At 52.5% G+C, this 17330-nt stretch overlaps 1 protein-coding gene across 12 annotated transcripts in view; it reads left to right on the top strand.

Annotated features, from left to right (window-relative positions):
* TEX11 (testis expressed 11) overlaps nucleotides 1-16680 on the top strand; it is a 47944-nt gene extending 31264 nt beyond the window's left edge. For 6 of the 12 annotated variants that reach the window (XM_064159690.1, XM_064159692.1, XM_064159695.1 and 3 more), the window contains 10 exons: nucleotides 1195-1235; nucleotides 2409-2495; nucleotides 4732-4802; nucleotides 5899-6015; nucleotides 7021-7093; nucleotides 9152-9301; nucleotides 10212-10320; nucleotides 12231-12351; nucleotides 15278-15442; nucleotides 16375-16680. In XM_064159690.1, the coding sequence (XP_064015760.1) occupies nucleotides 1195-1235; nucleotides 2409-2495; nucleotides 4732-4802; nucleotides 5899-6015; nucleotides 7021-7093; nucleotides 9152-9301; nucleotides 10212-10320; nucleotides 12231-12351; nucleotides 15278-15442; nucleotides 16375-16452 (1012 nt within the window). In that variant the 3' untranslated portion in view covers nucleotides 16453-16680. Of the gene's footprint in view, nucleotides 1-1194; nucleotides 1236-2408; nucleotides 2496-4731; nucleotides 4803-5898; nucleotides 6016-7020; nucleotides 7094-9151; nucleotides 9302-10211; nucleotides 10321-12180; nucleotides 12352-15277; nucleotides 15443-16374 lie in introns of those variants that run through there. The other 6 variants (XM_064159700.1, XM_064159699.1, XM_064159689.1 and 3 more) reach the window with 5 other exon arrangements.
* Nucleotides 16681-17330: the final 650 nt, after the last annotated feature.

Genomic DNA, 17330 nt, shown 5'->3' with positions numbered 1-17330 from the left:
TTCAAGATCATCCAGTTTCATGCCCCTGCCATGAGCATGGACACCTCCCAGCAGCCCAGGTTGTTCAAGGCCTCATCCAACCTGGCCTCAAATACCTCCAGACTTCTCTGGGAAAGCTCTTCTGGTGTCTCCCCACCCTCACTCTAAAGAATTTCCTTCTCATCTCCAGTCTCAATCTCTCTTCCTCAAGCTCCAGTCCATCCTCTCTCATCCAGTCACTCCCAGCCCTTGTCAAAAGTTCCTTCCTGACTTTCTTGTAGAACCTTTTCAGGTACTGGATCATGCAGGAATCATTTAGGAACATCACACAGGAACATCTTTTCTACTTGTACAGCCTTTCCTTTTAATTACTTGCTCTTTGCCTTTCTCTTTTGTTAATGGGAATGACTGTTAGCTATTTTTAATGAGGGGTGTGAGCTAAGCAGCCTCTAATTTGTAACTAGGATGTGTCTTTCTGAAGTTCTGCACCTCCCTTACTGCAGATTGGCCACTTGACACATGGTGTGGTAGCTTAGAACTGCACTGCTGAATTTTGACTGTCAAGAAAACAGCACAGTGTGAGTGGGGTTTGAGGATTAGCCTGCAGCCCAGCAGCTGGGAAAACCTCCTGCTGTACTTCTACAGCCACCTCCATTGCTGCACATCAATACAACTTCTGCAGTCTCTCAGTATGGAGAACAGAAGGCTCCAGGGAGAGCTAGAGCAGCCTTCTGGTACCTGAAGGGGCTCCAGGACAGCTGGGGAAGGACTTTTGACAAGGGCTGGGAGTGGCAGGATGAGGGCCAATGGCTTTGAGCTGGGAGAGTGAGAGTGCAGAGAAGGAAGAAATTGCTGAGAGCGAGGGTAGGGAGACACTGGTACAGGTTACCCAGGGAGGTTGTGGATGTCCCCTGCCTGTTCAAGGCCAGACTGGATGAGGCCTTGGGGAACTCTGGCTAGAGGGAGGTGTCCCTGCTCATGGCAGGGCATTGGCACTGGGTGAGCTGTAAGGTCCCTTCCAACCTAACCCATTCTGTGAATCTATGAATATTCCTCCTGCATCTTTAAATGCTGGAAGTTTCTCACACCTGAGATGTTTGTCAGGGGAAGAATGATTGCAGCCATGATTCCATGGATGTTGTATCCCAGCATCAGTGATGTGGTCTGTTGTAAGGAGAATCTAACATCTAAAATTCTCTTTGTCCTGCCCTGTAGAAAGGAAGAAATGAAGTCCATGCTGACTTACTTGACCCTGGGTATGTTTCTGGTTTATTTAAACTCTACTCCATCCATCGGTGTACATTTTACAGTGTGATTATGTCCCTACCAACCACTTGTTTAGACTCCTTATTTCAGTTCAAGTTCCCAACTCTCCACTGAAACCAGTGGAAATTGAAGGTGGAGTTTTAGCAGTGTTGTGAAGTTGGATCTCAGTGCCACAGGCTTTAGATGTGGGAACTTTGCAGGCTGCTGTTGGAAAAACTGGTTCCAGTAAAGCCTCTGCTTGAGAGCTTCTCTCTGAGTGAAGGCCAGCTGCATCTAGGCAGTGGCCCTTTAGTGCTTCATAAGGCTGAGCATGCAGACAGCAGACACTTGGGTACCAGCCACAGCCAAGGCAGCCTCAAGTGATGGTCCCCTGCTGTAACTTCACTGGCAGGGTCACAGACTTAGCATCATGGAGCAGCCCAGGCTGCAACAGACCTCGGGGATCATCTAATCCAGCCTGGCCTTGAACAGCTTCAGGAAGGGAGCATCCACTCTGGACAATCCATTCCAGAGTCTTGCCACCCTTGCAGTGAAAGATCAAAGTTTTGTGGTAGTTGGGCTGCTCTAAAAGGAAGAAGTTTGGGTTTGTAAACTGAACGCACAGCAGCTCTGCCCGTTGCTGTCCTGGCTGTTTCCAGCTGTGTGAATTGTGGAAGGGACAGGAGCTGTGCAGGGGACTTCCTCCAGCAGAAGGAAGACTTCTTCTCACTGAAGCTTTTTAAACCCTCTCCTCCTGTCTTGAACAAGACCACTGAGCTTGTAGAGCTTTTGCTGTGATAGCCATTTCTACTGCAACTGTGGGGAGAGAATGTAGGCTAGAATTCAGTTCAGGGAAGTGGGCTTGGAGGAAGGTCCCCAAGCTGTCATTAAATCTGAACCCCTAAACTTCTGCTGTAATTCTGTAAAACTCCTGCCTTGGGCTTTGGTGTCAGGAAACTGAAGAGGCAGCCCTTGTTAGCAGCCTTATTTATTGTATCTCAGCTGCTGCTTGAGGCACCTTCTGTTGGATTTGATAAGCCTTTAAAGGCACATTGAATGTCAGCTGTGAGGGTAACTCTTCAGCTGGAATTACACAGCAGTTTTGGTGTTGTAGTTAGCAGCCTGGGAAATGGTTTTGTTCTGCTCAGGAGCTTTTGTTTTTCTGAACTCTGTTTTTTCTGCAGCTCACAAGAGACTTGCTGCATCTTTCACAGATGAGAAATTTACAGGGGACATGAGGATCCTGGAAGCTCACTGGTTTAGAAAAGTTGGTAGGTTGCACTCTCAAAATCTAAACTAACTCCCCTCCACCTGGCCAGAGTGCCAGGAAAAAAAGCAGTGGTTAAAGCTGAGCTAGATTTGTAAAACGTGGAACCCTTGACAGTTACTGCCTTAACTGGTTCTGAAGTTCTTCTGCTGTGTTTTCTGTCCTCTGAAATTATCTCATGTGGCTGAGGCTTTAAGTTAGTTATCAAGACAAATATTCACACAAGGGCTATTTGATAGGACAGCTGATACAGAGTCATGGAGTCATGGAACAGTAGAGCTTGGAGGGGACCTCCAGAGATCATTGAGTCCAACCTCCCCTGCCAGAGCAGGGGCACACAGGGCTGGGCACATAGGAACACATCCAGGAGGGTTTTGAAAGTGTCCAGAGAAGGAGACTCCACAGGCTCTCTGGGTGGCCTATACCAGGGCTCCAGCAGCCTCAAAACAAAGAGGTGGAACTTCTTGTGGTCCAGCACAAAGTAATTGTTCCTTGTCCTGTCACTGGGCACCTTCATCCTGACAAACACACTTCAGATACTTACAGACACTGCTCAGGTCCCCTCTCAGCCTTCTCCTCTGCAGGCTAAACAGCTCCAGGGCTCTCAGCCTTTCTTCATAGCAGTCATCCTCATAGCCTCTGTTGGACTCTCTCCAGCAGATCCATGTCCCTCTTGAACTGTGGAGCCCAAAACTGGGCACAGTAATCCAGAGGTGGTCTCAGCAGGGGCAGAAGAACCTCCCTTGCCCTGCTGGACACGCTTTTGATGCACCCCAGGATACTCTTGGCCACTAGGGCACATTGCTGTGCCATGGAGAACTTGCTGCCTGTCAGCACTCCAGGGTCTTACTCCAGGGAGCTGCTTTCCAGCAGGACAAGCTCCAGTCTGTCCTGCTGCCTGCTGCTGTCACTTCCCACGTGCACGACTCTTGACATTGCTCGGATCTCCTCTCAGCATTCTCCTCTCCAGGGTTCTCAGCCTTGCCTCCAGTGCCTCAGTCACCCTTACAATAATCCATTATTCTCTCCAGTGCAGAAATTGTTTGATTCGTCCATGACACAGCCCTTGAGAGTTCACCCTTTTCTCTCAGCCCTTTCCTATCAGAACTCTGCTATGGCAGTCAAATTTAAGATCAGGCAAATAGGATAATTATTTTAATGAGGTGGTTAATATCCAATCATTGCCTCCTCTAAATGAGCAGTAGTGCATCCTCGTGTAAGAAATCAAGTGTGAGAGGCAAGAGACCTGCATGGGCTAGCAAGGAGCTTCTGGAAAATCTCCAGTGGGAGAGTATAGGGAAAAAAGAGACTGGCCACTTGGGAGGAGTGAGGATGTGAGGATGCAATGAGAAAAGTGTAGGCCCTCTTGAAATGAACTCTGCCAAAGGATGCAAAAGACAACAAGAGAGGCTTCTTCAAGTCCATCAGCAAGAAAGGGCAGGGCAGAGAAAGTGTGGGCCTGCTGCTGAAGGAGGTGGATGTGTGCTCTGGAGACAGAAGAGACAGAGAAGACAGAGAAGGGGGAGTTCCTGAGTGCTTTCTTTGTCTCTCAGGCTGGCCCTCGGTCTCTGGAGGGGAGAGAGGAAGTCTGGAGGAAGGAAAACTCTCCCTCATTTGAGGATTGGGTGAAGATCATCTGGACGAGCTGTACCCCAGCAGGGTGCACCCATGGGTGCTGAGGGGGCTTGGAACTCTGTAATCTTTGAGGTCACTTCCCTCCCATCATTCTGTGATCTGCCATCAGAGCTGTGTGGTTATTTGCCATGCACCTGAACCCGCTGGGGTTAAATGGATCCGAGTGCTCTGGGGGCTTCACACACTCACAGACTGCATTGGGCTGGAAGGGACCCTCCGAGGGCATCTTGTCCAACTCCCTGCAGGCAGCAGGGACACCTCCAACTAGAGCAGGCTGCACAGGGACACAGCAAGGCTGAGCCTGTTTAATTTGTGTTGGTAATAGGGTTTACTAGCAGAAGAGAGTATTTCTTCCAGTTCATGCTGTTACGGGTGAGGGATGTGGCTGGCTGGAGGTTTGGTTGTGCAGGAAGGAAGCCCAAATGTTGGGGTGTGGATCAGCTGTGTTAACATATCCTGGCAGCAGAGTTGCTCTTGTTCACTGAGCTCCTGGTGATTGAGGAGCTGAAGTGTCAGTGTGAACTGCCTCTTCCCACAGCTTTGATGGGCACACTCAGAATGCTGAAGGGTTTATTCTAGTCTTTTGTTGTTTTTTTCTTTCTTAGCTTGGAACTTGGCTGTGCAGTCCAAGGGGTGCCCTGAACACATGAGGGATTTTTTTCTGCTGTCTTTCAAGGTATGTACTGTTGGCAACTGTGTCTCTGACTGAGGAATGTTGTCATCACTTTAAGCCTTTAAAAAGCCATAGTTCCAGGCAGCTTCTTGGGGATGTGCTTGTGTGCTCTGGAGATGGAGCACTGTTATCATGGGACTGAGTTGTAACACCAGGTGTTAAGCACTGCTGTCAGATTTTGCAGCCTGTGGTTTTAAGATCATAGAATCATGGAATGGTTTGGGTTGGAAGTGACCTCCAAAGGTCACCCAGTCCACCCCCCCTGCAGTCAGCAGGACATCCTCTGCTGGAACAGATTGCCAAAGAGCTCTGTCTACCCTGACCTTGAATATCTCCAGGGATGAGGCCTCAACAACCTCCCTGGCAGCCTGTTGCAGTGTTCCAGCAGCCTCCTGGCGTAGAATTTGTTCCTCATATCCAATCTCAATCTGCTCTGCTCTAATCCCAAACCACTGCCCTCGGCCTGTCCCTTCAGGTCTTTGCAGACAGTCCCTCTGCAGCCTTCTTGTAGCCCCTTTAGGTCCTGAGGTCTGCCTGGAGCTTTCTCCAAATTAACAATGCCAGCTCCTCAGCCTGTCCCCACAGCAGAGGTGCTCCAGCCCCTTGATCACGTTCATGGCTCTCCTCTAGGCCATATCTTTCCTGATGTCTTACAGATTCATTGACAGTTTTCCATATTTGGAAATGTCTACCCAGGGAGGCTGTGGCTGCCCCCTACCTGAAGGTGTTGAAGGCCAGGCTGGATGAGGCCTTGAGCAACCTGTGCTGGTGAGAGGTGTCCCAGCCCATGGCAGGGGCTTGGCACTGGATGGTCTTTAAGGTCCTTTCAAACCCAACCCACTCTGTGCTCCTATGAAGCTACAGCATTATTGCAGCCCTGTGAAGTCCCCAGGCAGCAGTGCTGCCAGGCTGTCAGTTTTGTGGGGGCACCACTGCTGATCTACACTTCAGTTACTTAATCATCTGTAGTTGTCTAAGGAAAGTGCAGTGTCAGCAGCACGGGTGCTGGGCGCGGCTCAGCACCGCACAGTACTCGTTGTACACAGGCAGACTGCTTCCTAGGGCTGCTGTTTTCATTGCCTGTTCCCTCTTGCCTCAGCTGTCCCAGTTTTGCCCTTCTGACAAGGCTGTCCTCATGGCTCAGAAGACTTGCCTTGTGATGGCAGCTGCCATTGAGCTGGACATGGGGAGGGAGCAGCTCACACCCTCTGAACAGGTAGGGCATTGCTGTGCTAGCTGCTCCTGGCTGGGGAGTCCTGGGGTGCAGCAAGGAGAGTGTGGCCAGCATGTCTAAGTGTGCTGTCCTGCCCCTCTGCTCTGTCCTGCTGAGACCACCCCTGGAATACTGTGTCCAGTTTTGGGCTCCCCAGTTCAAGAGGGTCAGGGATCTGCTGGAGAGAGTCCAACAGATGCTACAAGGATGACTGCTGTGAAGAAAGGCTGAGAGCCCTGGGGCTGGTTAGCCTGCAGAGGAGGCTGGCAGCAGATCTGAGCAGTGTCTGTAAATGTCTGAGGGGTGCGTGTCAGAGTGTAGGTGCCCAGTTGCAGGACAAAGAGCAGTGACTTTATGCTGGACCACAGGGGGTTCCACTTCACCATGAGGAGAAACTTCTTGGTTTTGAAGGTGCTGGAGGCCTGGAGCAGTCTGCCAAGAGAGGTTGTGTAGTCTCCTCTGGAGACTTTTAAAACCTTCTGGATGTGTTCCTGTGTGACCTGCTCTGGTGATTCTGCTCTGACAGGAGGTTGGAGTCGATCTTTTGAGGTCCTTTTCAACTCCTAACATTTTGTGATTTGGTGATTCTATGAATCAGAGAATTGTTTGGGTTGGAAAAGACCTCTAATGTCAACCCAACCCCACTATGGCCACCTCCAGGTTTTTGGAACACCTCCAGGCATGGGGACTCCACCACCTCCCTGGACAGCCTGTGCCAATCCCTGACCACTCCTGCAGCAAAGACATTTCTCCTCATCTCCAAACTAATCCTCCCCTGGCACAATTCCTGGCCATTTCCTGTCCTTTCACCTGATACTGGGGAGGAGAGACCAACCCCTGCCTACTGCAACTGTGGAGATCTCTGAAGAGAGAGGGAGAAAACTCAACACAGTAGCTGTTGTAGCTGATAATTAGGCTGATTCTTGATTTGTTGTATAGCTATGTCTGAGACTGCTGGAGCTGGCACATGCACATTCCTTTCTCCTTTAATTACCTCTTCTTGCACAGATGGAGCTTTTCACTCAGGCACTTCAGCATCTCCAGGCATGCAAGGAGATATGGAAAGTTCTGAAACTGACAGGTAAGCCCCCAGCTGGCTCTGCTCAGCACCTCTTGCTCCTAGACTGACTCACTGAGCGCCTGGAACAACCAGGCCATGGGGGCTGGCTGCCTCGGCTGGGGAGTACTGCAGCAGCCTCACAGCAGTGTGCTAGAGGAGCTGTCAGACCCACCTGGGTGCTGTGTGTCACTGCAGGCCTGCCACTGGCTGCCTGCTGGCAAGTGTGAAAGCCCTTCAGCATGAAGGGGCTTCACCCTTTTATAAGTGTTGAGGTTTTGCTCTGCACTGGAGTCATTCTTGCAGTGCTTTAATCCTTTTGCCATGCTTTTGCCACAGTGCACATTTCAGAGCACAGAACGTCCTGCTGCCATACCTGCAAGTGCCAAACCCATTCTGACCATTCCATGTCCATTTAGAGAAGACCTTGCATGCTTTCACAGGTGGCATTGGGCTGGAAGGGACCCTCCACGGGCATCTTGCCCAACCCCCTGCAGGTAGTAGGGATACCTCCCACCTCCAGCTAGATCAGGCTGCACAGGGGCACAGGAAGGCTGAGCTTGAGTGGCTGCAGGGATGGGGCCTCAAGCACAGCTCTGGGCAGCCTGTGCCAGGCTCTGCCCACCCTCACTCTGCACAACTCCCTCCTGGTGTCCAACCTCACTCTGCCCTGCTCCACTGCCAAACCATTGCCCTCAGCCTGTCCCCACAGCCCCTTCTGAGCAGTCCCTCCCCAGCCTGCCTGCAGTTCCCCTGCAGGTACTGAACTGCAGCTCTGAGGTCTCCCTGGAGCCTTCTCTTCTCCAGGCTGCACAGCCCCAACTCTCCCAGCCTGTCCCCACAGCAGAGGTTCTCCAGGCCTCTGATCACCTTGGTGGCCTCCTCTGGACCCTCTCCAGCAGGTGCAGGTCTCTCTTGTGCTGAGGTCCCACAGCTGGTCCCAGCCCTGCAGCTGAGGTCTCCCCAGAGCAGAGCAGAGGGGCAGGATCCCCTCTCTCCACCTCTGCCCACACTGCTTTGGATGCAGCCCAGGCTGCCCTTGGCCTTCTGCCAGTGCCCACTGCTGGCTCCTGCCCAGCTTCTCCCCCACCAGCACCCCCAAGGCCTTCTCTGCAGGGCTGCTCTCATTCATCCCCCCCAGCCTGCACAGCTATCTAGGGTTGCCCTGACCCAGGGGCAGGACCTTGCACTGTGCCTTGTTGAGCCTCGTGAGGCTCTCCTTGGCCACCTCTGCAGCCTGCCCTGGTCCCTCTGGATGGCTCCATCCCATCCTCAGTTTTACCACCTGCACCACTCAGCTTGGTGCCATCTGCACACCTGCTGAGGTGCCTCAGTTTCTGTGTCAGTGAAGATACTGCACAGCACTGGTGCCAGTGCAGAGCCCTGGGGACCCCTTGTCACCAGTCTCCATCTGGCCATGGAGATGCTGACCACCTGTGGGCTGATGACTGTGGTGCTGAGCTTCCTGCTAGCTGGAGGATGCTTCATGTAGTACAGTGGTCATGTAGTACAGTGCCAGGTGTTCGTGGGGCACTCTGGGGTTCTCCTTGGGAGGTGTGTTTGTGTCAACAAGTCTCTTGCCCTGGAGGAAGCTGAGAATGTCTTTCAGATGTAAACCCAAAGGTGTCTGTGGGAGTGAAGGACTGTTGGGTATTTCTGCTGGGTCTGCTCCTTCACAGCAGTGTTGTGCTTCTCCCACCCTACTGTGCTTAAGGACTTCCAGAGGGCTTTCCTGTAGAAGAATTTGAAGCTGGTCAGAACTTTCCAAAGCTGCCCTGAGCTGGCGACCTTCTGTTCCTCTTTTAGCCATGACAATGCCTCCTCCAGCAGCCGTTATCTTGCCTAGGAGAGCTGCATCAATTCAGCCAATTACAGACAGCCCAGATTTTGGTGGGGTGGGGGAAGGGTTGGTGGAGTTGTGCTTTGGATATCTAAAGCTTCGGTCCAAGACTGCTTCAGAGTTGCTCTTGCTCTGCTGCTGAGCCTGAGTAGCCTTCTGGAAGCAAGAATGTGTCCCTGCTGGTAGCCCAGGTGGGCTGAGAACGACCAGCACTGCACACAGCAGTTCTGTCTCTTCTGCAGGAGACTTTGCCAAAGACCCAACAGACACATTGCTCCTGCTCTACGAGTTTGAGGCAAGAGCCAAACTGAACGATCCAGCACTCCACAACCTCATGGAGCCACTGTGGGACCAGCCACAAGCAGAGGCCAAGACGCTGGAAATCATTGCATGTAAGGACTGCAGTTCTACTTTGATAGCTCTTCAAGCCTTGCAGACCAGCTGCTGTAGCTCTCCCCTGCTCGTCAGCGTGCCCAGCGCTGGCAGGTGCTGTGCAGCATGTCCTGAAGCAAGCATGCTTAGGGTGCCAGCACCATTAGATTGGAAATGCAGCATGACAAGGGTGAGGAGCCAGACGCTGCAACAGGCTTCCATTGCTGAGATACCTGTGCAGGCTGAGCCTGGAAAAGAGTACGCAGAGAAATGTCTACAGCCTCCGGAGAGGGCCAGGGAATGCCCTCAGCTGGCTGCCCCCTGCTGCCGCGGAGCAGCGTGAGGCTGTGCGCTGCGGGCAGCGCCGCGCGGGGCCTGTGTGCAGAGCGCTGCTTGCAGCACAAGCTGCAGGCGTGGCTGCTGAGAACCCAGAGCAGGGTGGCAGCAAGGAGAGTACAGTTCAGAGCTACCACAGCAGAGCTTTGGAGGGGGTTCTGGAGCGTTGCACAAACATCTCCTTATCTGCCTTGTCTTGAGGGGGGAGCATCTGGGCTTGGAGGCACCATCCTGATACCCTGCCTGGTTTGCCACCCAGGTGTTGGTGCTCAAGGAGACTAACACAGTATTTGTATTTATTTCAGACACCTCCCGCAGTGGTTTTGGGTTACTGCAGCAGAAGCAAGCAGCAATCAGAGCAGCTGTCAGTGGTGTAGGTCTCGGCTGTGCTGCTGCCTTGCAGAGCTCATTGATGGTGTACACAGTGAGAAGAGAGCACAGGAACATTGGCTTGGACTAGTCCAGGCTGCAAGCACATCTCTTTTCAGCTGTTCATCACAATGCACCTGCAACATGCTGCAGTTTATTTTAGGGCTCAGTGAGGCTACAGGCTGCCTCCAGTAATTTTTCTTCTCTGTTTAATTTGCTTTTCAGCACTGGCAATGGAGCCTCCAGCTCAGTACCCTGAGCTGTGTAAGAAAGCTCTCAAGGCTGCCCTGAACCTGCACAGGAAGCAGAGTGTCATTGATGCTGTGAAGCTCAGGTCAGCACTGTCACACACAGCTTTGTCACACCCTCTGACTGGGAGTGCTGGCAGGAAATGAAGCCTGCAGTTTGGGGAAAAAAAAGTGGATTTTAGCTGCTGTACAAGGTTCTGATTCTTGCTGGCCAACCAGTGTGCCCTCAAGCATCCCAGCTAGTGGGTGTGTAAGCTGTCCTTTGTCTCTTGGCATCTCCTCTGAACCAACTCCACTTCCAATAAATAATCTATTGAGGAGGGAAGATGAGAACTGGATCCAGAAGAGGTCTCTGGCTGTTTCTCCTGAAGGTGTCAATATCAGATGTTACCCTGCAATGAGCAGCTCCCCAGGAGCCAGCAGTGCCCTCCTGCAGCCCAGCAGGCAGCTGAGTGCTGGCTGCAGCCAGAGCAGTGTGGGCAGCAGGGCAGGAGAGGGGATTCTGCCCCTGGGCTCTGCTCTGCTCAGACCTCACCTCCAATCCTGCCTCCAGTGCTGCTGTCCCTAGCACAAGGAGACCACAGAGCTGCTGGAGAGAGGCCAGAGGAGGGCACAAAGATGCTGCCAGGGCTGGAGCAGCTCTGCTGTGAGGACAGGATGAGGAAACAGGGGGTGTGCAGCCTGGAGAGAAGGCTCCAGGGGGACCTCAGAGCTGAAGGGATCCTGCAGGAATCCTTTTGCTGAGGGTGCCTAGAGACAGGCCAAGGGGGAATGGTTTGAAACCGAGGCAGAGCAGGGTGAGACTGGAGCTGAGGAAGAAGTTCTTCAGTCTGAGGGTGGAGACACTCTGGCACAGGCTGCCCAGGGAAGCTGTGGATGCCTCCTGCCTGGGGGTGCTCAAGGCCAGGTTGGGTGAGGCCTTGAGCAAAGAGGTCTAGTTGAGAGGTGTCCCTGCTCATGGCAGTGGGGTGGAACTGCCAGGGGGGTTGGAGTAGATGATCTCTGAGGTCCCTTCCAACCCAAGCCATTCTGTGGCTGGTTTTTCACAGTTTAAGGAAGCTGCCTGCCTAGGACATTCTGCCACCTCAGTAGCCGTGAGGACAATCTCAGATGCCTTCTGTTTAGCACAGAGTTCAGATTCCAGGGCATTTCTTGTTTGAAATTCGTTCCAGTGTGGGTGGGGAGACACTGGCACAGGTTGCCCAGGGAGGCTGTGGATGTCCCTGCCCTGTTCAAGACCAGGTTGGATGAGGCCTTGAGCAACCTGTGCTGATGGAAGGTGTCCCTGCCCATGGCAGGGGGTTGGTACTGCTTTAAGGTCCTTTCCAACCCAACCCATTCTGTGAATCTCTGACTCCAGTTTTGCTGTCCCTGGCTCTCTGACAGCTGTGCCTTAGGACTGTGCACCCCAGCCTGGGCTGTGTCCTTCTCACTCCTTTCCCATACAGGGTTTCTTAGCTCCTGTGGAGTTGCTTGCAGTGGCCCTGGCAGGGGCAGCTGCTTCATTTCAGATGTTTTCAGCAGCTGTGAGATTGCTGCTGATGTTCTGAGGCTGCTGAAGTTACAAGAGGATCATTTTTCCTCTCTGTCACTTTCACTCATGTGTGACTTTAGAGCCCAGCAGTGGCAGCACTGAAGTAGTTGGTGCTCTTGGCTCTCTCTTCGCATCCTTTGTGTGAAGGAGATCTGGCACCAGGAAAAGTGTGCTGTGAGTGTGGGAAGCACTCAGGTTGCCCTGTTTGACATACAGACATAAGTTAGGGTGCTGCTGGCAGGGAGCTGGTGGGGGCCCCTCCCTAGGGACATTCAAGGTCAGGCATGATGGGACTCTGAGCAACCTGAGCTGGTTGGGGACGTCCCTGCTGACTGCCGGGGGGTAAGACAAGATGCCCTTTAGAGGCCCCTTCCAACCAGTGCCTTCTCTGTTCTCTGATACCACAAAGCAGCTGCTGGTGAAGGGTGTTTGATGTCACCTCTGTCCTGTTCCCATGCCCAGCCAATGCCTGCACAGTTTGATCAACCTCTCCTTGCCTGCGGGGCTGACTGATCTGGATGCCTGCGTGCTGCAGGAGGTGTGGGACTACTTCCAGGATGCTCTGAGCGTTGTCTGCAGCACAGTAAGTTGAACAAGAGGACAAGTGTCTTGGGTTCTAATGCAGGTTCCCAGAGACTCTAATAAATTTAATAGACCCAATGACAATTTATAGAGTGCCCTCCCCTCTTCCCCCTCCTTTTCCCAAAAGATAGGGAGTAGATATAGGGAGAGAGAGGTAAGCACACCCAAATAAATCAATCTCACTCGATTTGGAAGTAAAAAAAGGAAAAGTTTAACAATAACTTAGAAAAGGTATTGGAAGTAGGGAAGTTTACAAAGGATAAGGAAGGGAACACAGCAAAATACAAACAGGGATGGATACAACCCAAGCTGTGTGATGGTGTCTCTGCCTCGTGGCTGCCACGGGGTGTGCTGGTATGCAGTGTGTGTGTGTGCCGAGAGGGAGTGAGGAAAAGAGAGGACGAGGAGCAGGAAGCTCCTCTGTTTTATAGGACAGGAAGTGGGGGGAGTGGGCTAACCATCACCTGGAGTGTGGCCCACCCCTGGGGAGGGGCCAAGACCCCTAGGGTCAGGTTCAGGGTTACTCCCCCCTATACAACAAGAGAGTAGGAGATGGTCCTGAGTTGAACAGAACAAGAGGGTGAGAGATGGTGCTGAGTTGAACAGGAGAACAAGACACTGGAGATGGTCCTGGGCACATTCAGAAGTGTTTCTCAGCAGACCGAGAAGGATCAGCAGGCTGAACATGCTGGAGTGACTGAAAGGTCTTCAGTAAGAGAGCCCCCCTAGTGTCTGTGCCTGGGTTAGGAGTGTCCCTAGGTTTCCTGAGGGCTCTTGTAGAGTCATTTAAGGCCACATTTTCAGTGCCTGCTTTAGAAGCATCTGGAGTTAGTACATTCACCTTCTCCTTCTGCTGTCTGCATTTGTAACATGCAGACTCCTGTTGCAGCTCAGTCTAAAGCTGGCTGAAATATGGATGCCAGTCTTGCTTTTTATCTCAGCTCTGCTTAATTGCATGTATTTGGGAACATCCTACCATCCCTTTTGGTCTCCAGGCAGACCAAACAGCAGCGTTCTAGCACATGAAGGGGGTTACAAGAAGACTGCAGGGGGTCTGTTTGCAAAGGCCTGCAGGGATAGAAAGAGGGCAATGGTTTGAAATGAGTGCAGAGCAGAGTTAGATTAGCTGTTATGAACAAGTTTTGCACCATGAGGGTGCTGGACCTCTGCAACAGGTTGCCCTGGGAGGTGGTTGTAGGCCCCATGCCTGGAGATATTCAAGGTGGGCTGCAGAAACCTGCTGTAGTGGAGGATGTCCCTGCCAAGTGCAGGGGGTTGGACTGGATGAGCTTTGTGGCCCCTTCCAACCCAACCCATTCTGTGATTCCAGAACATGCAGATGGTCTGAAACTACTACCTGTGGCACCAACTGCCTTGTTCTGTGAGGACAGGTGTTTGGGGAGGAGAATCTTTCTTAGGAGGTGTTTCTGCTGCTTCTTCCAGGCCTGAAGCATCATGCTGTGAGTGAGGGCAGCTGTGCTGAGGGAGGCAGACATTGCTGGTTAGAACTGCAGATGAAAAAACCCCTCAGGGAGCGTTTCTGTTCAGGACTAATGAACCCAGTGCTGTGCTTCCTAGCTGCACTCTCCTGCATGGCTGCTGCTGGAGTCAGCTTTGAAAGTCTCTTTTTTACAGAAGGGGCTTAAAGAAAGCTGGGCCTGGCCTTCCACAGAAGGTGCCCACAGTTGTGCCTGCTTTTCACTGAGGGATTCATCTCCAGCTTTGATGAAGGGATAGAGATGAAACGTTCCTGTGGGCTGATACAAAGCCCTTTGTGGTGTTGCTCATGTCAGCAGGTACTGACTGGCACCATGCCAGGAGAAGGACATTGGAGCATCAGGGTGATAGAAGTCAGAAAGCTACTGCAGCACTCCTGATTTACACCTGCTGCTGCACTCCAGAAGTTCCCTCTGGGCACTTTTACTTAGGATGAGAAGTTTCTTTGGAAGAGGAAAAAGTCTTTCCAGTCTCACTTCATGGTTTGCATGGGAAGTACATCAATAATTGCTTGTCCTTCCCTTCCCTAACTGAATCAGTTCCCCAGCAGGGTTAGTGTCGTTGGGGCGTCTGGCTTCTATGCTGCATTCCTCAGGGCAGTTTTCACTCTGGCAAGCCACAGTGTGCAGAGAAATTCTGAAGACATTAGAACTGCCTCTAATCTACTGTGAGCAGCTGTGGGCTGCTCTCCAGTGCTGCTTGGATAAGCCTGAGAGCCCTGCTGCAGCACATTCAGCTGAGGGAGCTGGGGGTGCTCAGGCTGGAGAAGAGGAGGCTGAGGAAAGAGTTCATTGCTCTCTACAGCTCCCTGCAGGGAAGCTGGAGTGAGGAGGGGGCAGCCTCTGCTCCTTGGTGGCAAGGGACAGGAGCAGAGGAAAGGGTTCCAAGCTGCCCCAGGGGAGGCTCAGGCTGGAGCTCAGGAGAATTTTCTGCACCAGAAGTGTTCTCAAACCTTGGCACAGGCTGCCCAGGGCAGTGCTGGAGTCACCGGCCCTGGGGGGATCCTAGCAGCCTATGGACCTGGATGCTGAGGGACATGGTTTGGTGCTGAGCCTGCAGTGCTGGGCCGAGGGTTGGACTAGGTGAGCTTGGAGGGCTCTGCCAACTGGATGTGTTTTGGAATTCTATGATTCTGGGAAGCAGGCTGCTGGGAAGCAGGCTGCCATTCTAACACCACTCCCACACAAGTGTGTTTGCCAATAGGTGGCTGTAAGGCGAGCTGCCCATGTGGGAAGCTGTTAGCCAGCAGTGCAAGATGAGCTGTGAAGCACAGGATGGCTCTGAAGAAATTTCCCTTTTTGTTTAGAGAGGAAGAAACCCCCAGAGGAAGCAACATTTTCCTCACTCTCACATTAAGCCCCAAGGCACTCTGCACTTGGCAGGTTTAAAGTGAGGAGTCTGGTTTTTGATGCTTCTTGTTTGCTCTCCAGGATGCTTACCCAGAGATGGAGATCCTCTGGCTGATGACTCGAGCCTGGAACACAGGAATATTCCAGTACACCACTGGCAAATACAAGGAGGCTGAGCAGTGGTGTGGGCTGGGAATGCGATTCCTGCACCACCTGGGCTCCCTGAAGAAAAGTTATGAAGGCCACGTAAGTGTGAGCAGGTGGATGTGAGGCTGTGGCCCTGGGTGCCTGTATCCAGAAATCAGAAGGCACCAGAGCTGAGCTTTCTAGAGCTCCAGGAGCAGCGTGGCTCCTCAGTGCTGTGGGCAGCCTCATGCCAGAAGACTTTTTCCAAGGGAGCCAGGAAAGTTTTGCCAGCCCATAGGAGTAAGGTCCTGCTGCTAGAGGGCTTGAGTGGAAATTACCTTCCGCTTGTGGCTGTGGCAGAACCCTTGTAGTGTGCCTGCTTCCACCTGAGCCATGTTCTGTGCCAGCTGAGCCCAGCTGGCTGCTGCAGGAACTCTTCAGGGCTGTTTTCTGGTGTCATCTCAAGCCCAATGTATAGGTGTTAAGCTCAGGTGAAGAAAATAATTAAAGCTCACCTCTTCTGGTGCAGCTTAGCTGTCACAAATGAACTCTCTGCAGCTTTTGACCGGTGCTCTGCTGTCTTGATTGCAACAGGGTGTAGCCTGGCTGGTGCATGCAGTAAGCCATCCTCTCCCCTGTAAGCTGGACCAGCAGGGGCAGGCTGCAGCTCTGAGAGCATTTTAAGTAGATCGGTTAAGAGAGCAAGAACTGAGCTCACTGCCCTCAGCCCCAGCCATGCCATGATGAGGTTTGCTCGCCAGTACCAGCCTGGGCTCCAAAGTGTGTGTGCTTTGTGTCAGGGTGGGCAACAGCTGTGCTGGCCCTGAGCATGCCCTGCTGTGACAACATCAGCTGCTCTGCTGGGACTGCTTTGGGTGGTTTTCTTAAGCCACTGTATTTAAATATGTGCCCAAATCTTCATATCAAGCCAACATTTTAGGTTCAGGAGCTAGTGGCAGTCTCCCACCTGTCCCCCTGCTTCTGTTCTCTGTCACTTCATTAAGCAGCTGAATGGTACAACTCTATCCATCTATGGTGCTTCTATTCTCCAGATGATTGGCCTCTATAGTGAGGTTCTGGACAAACTGGACAGAGCAAAAAGGTTTCAGCCAGATGAAGATGAGCAGTGACAGGCACAGCTGCAGAAGAGGAGGACAGCAGCCTCCTGCTGGGTGAGAGAGGGCAGCAGCTCAGCACAGCGTGCGGAGCAGTGGCAGAGCACCCAGGCTCATCTGACTGTCAGTTCACTTGTGTTCTCTGTAGGAAGTGTTCCTGAGTAAGCAGAGTTGGTTCCCTCTGGGGAATAGTTCGCATTCTCTGGAGCTGTGTAGCAGTTGGCAATAAACATTTCATCCTGAGCTGTGTCTGTGCTGTGTGACAGCTGCTTAAAGGCCTCGTTCTACAAGGGCAGGCACCTCCCCTAGGTGTCACAGGTGCACTGCTCCACAGATACTGAGCAGGTTGCTTGGCTTTCAGTCCCAAAGCTGCTCAACAAGTCAGCATGAACAAAAAGCTCACAGAAGAAGCTAAAGCTAAAGCCTTGTCTGGGTGTTGCTGTGAGGGATGCCTTCAGGAACAACTGAGCCTTGGCCCAGGCAGCTACAGTCATCAAGGATTGAGAGCTCTCCCTCCAGAGCAGCTGTCTTTGTGGTGCTGAGCTCCCCTTGAGTGGGGACACCTCTCCAAGTGACCCCTGGAGGCTCAGAGATCCCTTAGCTGATGCCAGACCCTGATGGCTTGGTGGCATCACTTGCATGTTTAAGTGACAGCCTGTGTCTCACAGCAGCTCTGTGCAGCAATGCTCTGCCCAGCAGCCCATCTGTTCCTGCTGACTGTTTGGCATTCCCAAAGGGACTTGGTAAAGCCCAGCCCATCAGACCAGAGCTGTGCCTCCTCTGGCACAGCAGCTGCTGCCTCTAACACACCACTCCCAGGTCAGCCTGACACTGCCCCCAAGGCCCCACATGAAGACAGACGATGTTACAGGGCTGGGCTTTGCTGGAGCTGC

This window comes from Pogoniulus pusillus, chromosome 19, assembly GCF_015220805.1.
Source record: "Pogoniulus pusillus isolate bPogPus1 chromosome 19, bPogPus1.pri, whole genome shotgun sequence".
Lineage (NCBI taxonomy): Eukaryota > Metazoa > Chordata > Aves > Piciformes > Lybiidae > Pogoniulus > Pogoniulus pusillus.
Note: the sequence above shows the minus strand (reverse complement) of the source record. Positions and strands in the feature narration are given on the sequence as shown.